Raw genomic sequence first — 10524 nt, forward strand, 5'->3', positions numbered from 1 at the left:
CACGACAAAGCGCGTAACTGAGAGATTGTTTAACCATCTGAAAACAAAGTATTGTGATTTTTGCACCAAGTCCTCCAGAGTGCAGACAAATGGCTTGTGTGTGAGTAGAAGAATTGATTTCCCTTACATTTTTAATGAAATCATTGCATCAACCTGTGTCCAACAAGACCCAGTGAAACTCTGGAGACTTATGGATCTCAAGTTTTGTTATTAAATTGAAAGCTGCTATTACAGTCACCTGTATCATTGCTGGATTCCAAGCAAAGGAGGCAAAGAACCGCGTTCTTATTGGAAGTCTTGTGTAATTGTTTAAGTATCCCACAGGACGAGTGTCCTGTCAAACCAATAGACTTTATGTACAATGCATCTCTACAAAAAAAAAAAAGATGCTGTCATACCGATATAACTAGGTGTGGGCGGTGTGAGGTTTCAGCTGGGAGACCAAGCTTTAAAATGAGACGAAAGACTGCTGTCACGCTGTCTTAAAGACACCTCGCCATCATTATAATGAAACGCTCACTTTCTCACACCGATGAATGTCACTGCAATTCTTCCGCTTCGAGGAAGTCATTACACTTCGTGGCTGACTAGTCAAGATAATCTAGTGAGCAACCAACCAAGATAGCATCGTATGCTGTTACACATTCTGCTTAGATATCATGCTGGGGCCTTACAGGCTGCTTAAAACATAATAATAATACTGTAATAGTCAATGGTGTTAAAAATAGTGGGCAACTTAATATGTTTTGAGATTGCATCTGACTATCTACATGTAAAAGTATGGTGCTTTTATGCGTCACTCATGCGTTTTTCTCTCAATCCTTACCCTTTAATATATTTCAGTTAATAATTATTTTAGTTTTTTTTTCTTTTTTTGTGGCATTAGTTTCAGTTTGCCATATTACTAACCAGTGTTGTTGTTGAAATAAAAACTACTTACAATAATTTTAATTAAAGTATATCCAAAATAAAATCTCATATTATGATAATAATATGAAAACTTAAAACAACATTTAAAAAAAAGATTCTGCCAACTTACTGAAATAAAATGTAAAAATTAAAGTTGAGGTACTAATTATTAAAACTGAATATATATATATATATATATATACATTACTGTTTTTAATGTTTTTGAAAGAAGTTTCTTCTGCTCATCAAGCCTGCATTTATCTGATCAAAAATACAGAAAAAAACAGTAATATTGTGAAATATTATAACAACAAATAATAGTTTTCTATTTGAATGTACTTAAAAAAAAATTATTCCTGTGATGCAAAGCTGAATTTTCAGCATCATTACTCCAGCCTTCAGTGTCACATGTAACAACCAGTCGATCACATGATCATTTAGAAATCATTCTAATATTCTGATTTATTATGAGTGTTGGAAACAGTTCTGCTGTCTAATATATTTGATGAATAACAGCTTAAAAAGAACTGCATTTATTCAAAATAAAAAAATATATAATAATATATATTCTAATAATATATTTTCTTTACTATCACTTTTATCAATTTAACACATCCTTGCTGAATAAAAGTATTGATTTTATTAAAAAATTACTGACCAGTAGTGTATATTGTCATTACAAAATATTTATATTTTAAAACATAGCTTTTCTTTCTTTTTTCTTTTTTTTTATTCATCAAAGTATCCTAAAAAAGTATCACATGTTCTGAAAAAATATTAAGCAGCAGAACTGTTTCCAGCTTTGATAATGAATCATCATATTAGAATAATTTCTAAAGGATCATGTGATAATGATCCTAAAAATTCAGCTTTGTATCACAGAAATAAATGATAATTTAAAGTATAATACATTTAAAAACAATTATTTTAAATTGTAATAACAAATCACAATATTTCACATTTTTTTCTGTATTTTTGATCAAATAAATGCAGACTTGAGTGCATGTGTCTGTACAAGTCTGAGTTCGTTTGCCCTGTGGTGCTTTTCCAAAGAGCTGAACTAGAGCTACAGAAGGACCAGAAAGGAAGAAGGGCTTATTAACAAAGGCTTCTTCAGTTTCAGGACTGTTTCACATGAAGATTGCCTCAAGACAGCACAGGGAGACCTCTGGTGTTGAAAGGTGTACTTCAAGCGCTGTAACCCCATCCAAGAGTTTATTTTCCCCTTCAACTTTATGATTACTCTTATTTTTACTTGTTCGGTCATGAATTTGCTCTTCATAAACCTCCTTCCACTGTACCGATTCCAAGTTGTGGGAAACTTTGGAATTTGATGAATGTACTCATGACAATAACCTGTGCCTTCAAGCACTTCTGCACGCATAAATACTTTATTGCACATTTTCTATTTTTTTATGTTAACTCTGAATGCCACTGCTCATATGTCACTATTGTTCTGTGAAGCACAGCACCCCTCGGGCCCTATTCCTTTTGTAGGAAACCAGTAAACTAGTTTTGGGTTTAAAATTAACACAACAATCTCACATGAAACCAGCTGGTGCTCTCAAAAGAGACAGATTATTTACTTTGCAAGGGAAATGCACCTCATAAACTCACAAATTCTTAACAAATCTGCTTTGGTAACCTTAATTTGTCATCTTCTGTCAGATTTTGCCATGCATTGAGTATGCATTAAATGTGTTTGTCTTTCATTGGACAGATCTCCTTTTGCAGTTTTCAGCTTCATAAACCTCCTAATTCAGAGTTCACACATTTGCAATAAAAAATTTCCCTAATTTTTTTCTTGGGTCACTTGAGATGAGATGGTGTTATGAAAGTCATGTCAGCGTGTATATAATATTAGTATGTATTCAAATTGTATAATATCCAAGGTACACATTTCTAGTTATTGTACAGTTATTTTTTAGAGTTACTATTTCAAGTGTAATTTATGAGATTTGTTGTATTCTGAATACAATTTTTCTTTTCAAAAGCAAAAATGTTGATCATACTGATTTCAGAGTTAAGGATTCATAAATTTGAATACACAACAAAAACTATAATAACATCTTAGTTGATAATTCAGTATAGTTTATTTTTGACAACATCCCATGTTTCAGTAGTGACTGCACATTTTCGTTACTGACAGTGATGCTTTGGTAGCGACCACATCATATTCATTTTACTTGCACACTAAAAAAATTGCATAACTTTAGTTAAATTTTGTTTATTTAGCCCAAATATGAAGATTATGTGTTCCCTTTTGTCACTGCCGAAACAATGATGACTTGTTTCGGTCATTTTATGAGATAACAACCCAAAAAAGAAAACAGATGTCACTACCAAAACTGCACCATATGTAGTGACTCTTTCGTAAGTGACAATTTTAGACACCTTTGAACCGATCTCAAAGATTCAAATCAGCACATGGTGAGCTAGCACACATAGAAATTAAATGATATGGAATAACTCCTAAAAAAAAGTGTGCTTAATTGCAGAAAAAGGGTGTTCGGTAGTGCTGTTCCTGAGAGTTAGAGATTTTTCAGACTTTTGAACACATTTACCTCAAAATGATGGGCCTGTCTACTCACCCTGTAGCTATGAGAGAGACAGACATAAATGTTATTAAATTAAAAATTATTTCAATATCATTTTCATAAGTTGAAATTTAGGGGTTAGGATTCGGGACAGCCCCCTCCCAATAGTAAGTACCCAATAAATGAAGACTTCATAAGCTTACTAATATTTTAAATATGATTGTGGGTTTCAATAGAGAATAAAAGGATATTAGTAAACATCTACTGTAAAATTTGAAAACTTAAATGTGGACCAATTCTGTAGAATGGCCCATATCCGACACGATTCCTCTTTTGCAATCGGTTTAAAACTGATTTTATTAATGCCGCCTTTGTTAAATGTGAAATAAATCGTTGAATAAAAAGTCAGTTGGTAATCAAATATTTTTGTACTAATGTGCAGAATGAGACCTGGCTTTGTCTTGATCAAATAACTATGGACTTCCCATGAAAGACCTCATCTTGATGGCAGTATATGTCTCTGTAAAATCTAAATATATGCCACCATGTCAATGGTACCTCAACACATATGCCAGTCACATATGAGGGTCTGGATGCTCCATTTGGTCTTTGGGACTGAGAACTCGACATCCATTTTTTTCCAGAAACAAGTTGAAATGTGGATTCCTCTGACCACAGCTCACATTTCCAATGTCACCAGAGGGTTAAATAAATACATATACACAGACACACAATTACAGAGCTGGTGCTCTGTTGACTGACAGAGATAAGAGTTTCAAGCTGTACACCACCAAATTCTCCAGGTTAAAGATTAGAAGAATATTTCCACTGACGACTGTGGGAAAAACACAAACCATAACCATGCATAGCAACCCTGTCAAGATTTCTCGCCCTGAGCAGGGGCTTTCCCTTTTTGTAAACCAACAGTGTCTTCTTTGAGACTTTGGGTCTATATTGTTAAATACACATTTCTCCATTTTGAGCGCTAATGATGTGACATCCAGAAGAAGATCGGTTTTGGACTGAGCTAATGTTGCATGGCTGGATGATTGCTTTTGTTTCTTTGAACTGTCTGCCAGACGGGTTTGTTGAATGCACTGGACACCGCTCCCAGGACAGATCCATCGTGGCTCACCATACACAAACCCAGCCATGTGAACACAGCAGCTGTTGGGTGTTTTTTCTGAGTCAACCAGAGTTTGAGACGTATGCATTAGCCCAGGGCCCAAACAGTCTTTTTTCTCACCCGTCTGTGTGTTTTCAAATGAGTCGGGCTGTCTTCTGGACGCCTTCATCCTGAACAGGCCCAAGTTCCCCGTCAGGCTCAACAGGACAACCACAGCAGGAAGAACCCAGGAAAACTCATCAGTGCTGGGAAGGCAGGTGAGAAGATGGCCACCTTTTTCCCGACAGGTTTCCACTGACATCTGCTCCAGCGTCCAGTCATGGCTGCTGTAGATCCCGCTCACGCTCCATGCTAGAAGACATCCCAAATAGCCAACTGTCATAGAGAGGGATTCACTAGCATCTCGCTGTCTCGCATCTTGTCCCTTAAGTCGCCCATCTTGACAAAGCAGCTCAACCAACAACTCCACAGCAATCAAAGGTGGCATCAGCAGCAACACAACACCGTAGGCCTGGCAAAGGAAGAGCAGGAATCGAAGGGCGATGACATCCGAAGACACGTGAAAAGGTGTCAGAGAGGACTCCATGAGCCAGACGTAAAGTAAAAACACTGGAGGAAGAGAAAAGACGTGTTAACGGTATAATTCACCCAAAAATGTAAATCTAATGTTAATTTACACACTCTCAGGCCAGTTTTTCTTCAGTAGAACGCTTAATGAGATTTTAAGCTGAAACCATGGTCCTCTGCGATTCGTAACATTCATGTCAGCGGCTGCCCATTTTTGAGAATTAAAAAAGCAACAAGAAACACAAAATTAATACCTGTGGCTCCTGATGATTTATTAAGGTCTTTAGAAGCAAAACAATCGGACTGTGAAACTGAACATTATCTACTACATTATTACCTGTAATCCAGATACTCAGGCAAACTGGGAAATCTGATTCTTTTCTGCAAACTTTTTTTTCCGGGCAGTTCGGTTCAATTCACTAGTTTGTTTATGTGATCACGCAAAGTAGTATACACAATTATATTATTAATGCACCCAATAATGATGTGAAACATGGATGTTTTACATGTCTAAAACATATAAAGTGAATAAAATTCTTTATCGGCTCACTTTTTTCATAAACAATTAGAAACCACAAACTTTAATTCCCCTTCATTCAAGTAATCACTTATCAGCAGCTCATCGGTCTCCGGTCTGAGTCAAACTGTTTTCTGTTTAGTGACTTAGAGAAACTGGAGTGCTGAATGAGTTCATAATAGGATCTGATACACGGTATTTTGGCTCATTTTGAGTCCAAGTGAGTTTTGACTGAGTAAAGCTGCAAAAGCTGTAAATGGTTTCGGATGACTCAGTCTATACTAGTTGACCAAAAATAAATAGTTCAAAAAAATCACTCTGGACCATTTGTCTGAGGCTCTGGATTAAAGGTCATAATGCTATAAATAACGTTCAGTTTCTTGCACAGACGGATCAATTTGCTTCATAAGACCTCAGTAGAGAGGAGGCTCTTGTGTGCCTTGATATGTTTTGTTTTTTTATTCTCAAAGTGCTGGTAGCCACTGACTTGCGTTTTATGAATCACCAAGGACCACAGTTTCATCTAAAAATCTTCTTTACTGTAGCTCTGAAGAAAAAGTCACCTACATCTTTGATGGCCTGAGAGTGTGTTAATTAACAGCAACTTTCGATTTTTTGGGTGAGCCTTTAAACTGATCAGTTAAGTGGGAAATGTGGGCAAAGTGTGTGTTTCTGCTTACTGGTGACAGCAAGGTCTGTAAATAACAGCAGGCAGCTGCAGCACAGACTAACCGCAGTGATGGCGTGTGTGACCACAGACGAACACAGCAGCATGCTGCTCATCAGTTTGCACACACACAGACAGAGCGTAACTTCCAGAACACCCTCCATCTTCACACTTACAAGAGACATAAAAAATACAGTGTCACTTGATGTTTCATTTAAGAAATGAAGTGCACAGTCTCCGGAAGGAGACTGATTATAAATGCACGAGATCTGAAAGTAATTGTGTAAGAATGTTTTATCAAAAGTAACTTCTATAACGTCTTGCCTTTTTGGATGATGTCACCAAGACAGCCAACAATTTTGAATTTGAACTCTCCCATTTTTCATGATCCAATCATTTCTCGACTGCTAAAATCAAAAACTGCATTTATTTATTTAATTTAAAAATGTTTAAATTAATATTAAACCTACGCACACTTTCACCCTCCCGGCTATCTGCAGTGGTTTCATCTTCACTTCCTTCCCCTAAACTGTTTGCATCTTTGGACGCGAACAGTTCTACTGATACTTTCTTCTCCACTCTTACATCTTGTTTAGACCCTGTTTGCCCCTTATCTTCCAGGCCAGCCCATAACACCCCTTCTGCACCTTGGTTATCTGATGTTCTACGCGAACACCGCTCTAAGCTTAGAGCTTTCTGAAAGGGTGTGGCGCAAGTCCAAAAATACTACTGATCTTATTGTTTATCAGTCACTCCTATCTTCCTTCTCTGCTAATGTCTCCTCTGCTAAAAAGACATACTACCATAACAAAATTAACAATTCATCTAACTCTCGCATGCTTTTTAAAACATTTTCCTCACTTCTTTGTCCTCCTCCTCCTCCTCCTGCTTCATCTCTAATAGCTGACGACTTTGCAACGTTTTTCATTAATAAAATTAAACACATTAGTGCACAATTTTCCACACCACAATCAGTCAAGCTCATATCACCAGCAAACTTACACTCATTTACATCCTTCTCTTCACTCTCTGAGGCAGAAGTCTCAAAACTCATCCTTTCTAATCACCCTACAACTTGCCCCCTTGATCCTATTCCATCTCATCTCCTTCAAGCCATTTCTCCTGCAGTTGTACCTGCACTCACTCACATCCTCAACACTTCCCTCCACACTGGTGTTTTCCCCTCATCATTTAGACAGGCACGTATAACTCCACTACTTAAGAAACCCAACCTCAACCCATCTCTTTTAGAGAACTACAGACCAGTTTCCCTTCTTCCTTTTATTACAAAAACACTTGAACGAGCTGTGTTCAAACAAGTCTCTACATTTCTCACACACAACAATCTCCTCGACAGCAACCAATCCGGCTTCAGAAGTGGACATTCAACTGAGACTGCCTTGCTCTCAGTTGTTGAAGCCCTAAGACTGGCAAGAGCAGAATCCAAATCTTCAGTACTTATCCTGCTTGATCTGTCCGCTGCTTTTGACACGGTTAACCACCAGATCCTCCTATCAACCCTACTGGCAAATGGCATCTCAGGAACCACACTTCAATGGTTTGAGTCTTACCTATCAAATAGGTCCTTCAAAGTATCTTGGAGAGGTGAGGTGTCCAAGTCTCAACATCTAACTACTGGGGTGCCTCAGGGCTCAGTTCTTGGACCACTTCTCTTCTCTGTCTACATGGCATCATTAGGTTCTGTCATTCAGAAACATGGCTTTTCATACCACTGCTATGCTGATGACACTCAACTCTACCTCTCATTCCATCCTGATGATCCGACGGTAGCTATTCGCATCTCAGCTTGTCTAACAGACATTTCTTCCTGGATGATGGACCATCACCTTCAACTCAACCTTGCCAAGACAGAACTGCTTGTGATTCCAGCAAACCCATCGTTCCATCACAATTTCACCATCAAGTTAGGCTCATCAACCATAACTCCTTCAAAAACAGCTAGAAGCCTTGGAGTTATGATTGATGAACAGCTGACTTTCTCAGACCACATTGCTAAATCTGTCCGATCCTGCAGATTTGCTTTATTCAACATCAAGAAGATCAGAACCTTTGTTTCAGATCATGCTGCACAACTCCTTGTTCAAGCTCTTGTTCTGTCCAGGCTGGACTATTGCAATGCCCTCTTGGCAGGTCTTCCAGCCAATTCTATCAAACCTTTACAATTAATTCAGAACGCGGCAGCAAGATTAATTTTTAATGAGCCAAAAAGAATACACGTCACACCTCTGTTTATCAATTTGCACTGGTTTCCAATAGCTGCCCGCATAAAATTCAAGGCATTGATGTTTGCCTACAAAACTACCACTGGCACTGCACCCATTTACCTAAATTTGTTACTTCAGACTTATGTGCCCTCTAGAAGCTTGCGTTCTGCAAGTGAACGTCGCTTGATTGTGCCATCCCAAAGAAGAACAAAATCACTTTTTCTGACTTTTAAATTAAATGTTCCCTTCTGGTGGAATGAACTCCCCAACTCAATCCTGGCAGCTGAGTCCTTAGCCATCTTCAAGAATCGGCTTAAAACACATCTCTTCCATCTTTATTTGACCCTCTAACTTTAACACTCACTATTCTAATTCTATTCTTAAAAAAATCTAACTACCTTTCTATTCTTTTTGTATTCTATTTTCTTTTCATTTATTATGCAATTGTATATGTATGTGTGTGTGTGTATGTGCAAAGACCTCTAACTAGCTTGCTCTATTCTTTTTTATTTTTATTTTTTATAAAATTATCTTTTTATTTATTATATTATTTAAAATCCCATGCTACGTGTACTGTGTTAACCTAACTGAGACTTGTTATAGCACTTATATATCATTGCTCTTTTTGTTGTTTTTGATTACTTCCACTGTCTTCATCTGTAAGTCGCTTTAGATAAAAGCGTCTGCTAAATGAATAAATTTCAATAAATGTAAATGTAAAGATATAAAAAGAGGCTGCTAAACAAATTTGATAGACTGACTATTTGACAGAAGTCGCTTTGAAATTAAAATGTTTTTGGTATTTAATTAATGAGCTATCCATCTATCCATCCATCCATCCATCCATCCATCCATCCATCTATCTATCTATCTATGCAAAATTATAAAATATTGAAAGGCAGTAAGTGACATAACGAACATCTGTCATTCAGATCTTAGTGTTTTTTTTTCACCATTGTTGTTAATTTGTTGATTTACTTGTCTCACACCTTCTGTATTTGCTATATGAGTTTTATTATTTTGGTTCAGATCCAAAGCCTTGTTTAATGTTTGTTTATAAAAAAATTAATAATAATAATAATAATAATAATAATATATATATATATATATATATATATATATATATATATATATATATATATATATATATATATATATATATATATATATATATATATATATATATATATATATATATATATACAATAAAAGCCTTTTCAACAGACTTCTCAACATGAGATTTTCACCACTGCTTCCACTGTTCTCAGTGAAATATTCTTATGGAAAATCAGCAGCATTTGGTTATTTAAACAGCCATGTCATAATTACAGGGCCATTACAACTCACTCACCAGAAACACCAGATGAAAGGATGTGGCTTCAAACATCTGAGGAGCTTGGAGTGATGTAAAGCTGAAAGACCAGAGGAACCGAGCTGAGGCTCTAGGAAAGAAGCCAGCTGAACATTAGCAGAGACTGATCCCTACCTGAACACACCAGCAGCCAGTCATTCAGTGTCTGAGTTAGTGTGTGTGTGTGGTGCATTTCATCTCACCCTCCCCCAGTGGGACGTGTCAAAACATTTTTTTTTTAATGTTACCTAGCCTCAAAGCACATGTCTGTGTTGAGGGAGTGTCAATGTTTGACTAGATCTCTCACACAGAAACCAGTCCATCTGCTTCCTCCACGACCACAAGTGTTCAGATGTGCGCATGCGACTTCCTAATGTAGTGCTCGCTCGTGTCGCTGATTCACCACAGCACGCTCCACTGACAGCGCGTGGATGCTTTCAGAGCTGCTGGGATGTCCGTCTGTGGATCAGCGCTGTCGCTTTAAATCGTGAAACAGTCTGAGCGCGTGCTGCCATCTACTGCTCATCTGAGAGAAGACGTGACGCAAACTAACAAAAGATACAAAACTAAGAAAGAGAACCATCCATAAACTGCAGTATAATAGCTTTTATTAATATTTGAATTA

At 37.1% G+C, this 10524-nt stretch overlaps 1 protein-coding gene across 2 annotated transcripts; it reads right to left on the reverse strand.

Moving 5' to 3' along the window:
• Nucleotides 1–2983: 2983 nt before the first annotated feature.
• LOC128022062 (uncharacterized) lies at nucleotides 2984–10329 on the reverse strand. Of its 2 annotated transcripts, XM_052609280.1 has the most exons (3): nucleotides 9900–10327; nucleotides 6337–6494; nucleotides 2984–5181 (listed from the first exon to the last, which is right to left on the reverse strand). In XM_052609280.1, the coding sequence occupies exons 2-3, from the start codon at nucleotides 6485–6487 to the stop codon at nucleotides 4181–4183; spliced, it is 1152 nt and encodes a 383-aa protein (XP_052465240.1). In that variant the 5' UTR covers nucleotides 6488–6494; nucleotides 9900–10327; the 3' UTR covers nucleotides 2984–4180. The 2 variants fall into 2 exon arrangements, with proteins under 2 accessions (XP_052465240.1, XP_052465241.1); XM_052609281.1 differs by lacking the exon at nucleotides 6337–6494 and having other exon boundaries at nucleotides 9900–10329.
• Between the last annotated feature and the right edge of the window lie 195 nt (nucleotides 10330–10524).

Source organism: Carassius gibelio, chromosome A11, assembly GCF_023724105.1.
Source record: "Carassius gibelio isolate Cgi1373 ecotype wild population from Czech Republic chromosome A11, carGib1.2-hapl.c, whole genome shotgun sequence".
Taxonomy (NCBI): Eukaryota; Metazoa; Chordata; class Actinopteri; order Cypriniformes; family Cyprinidae; genus Carassius; species Carassius gibelio.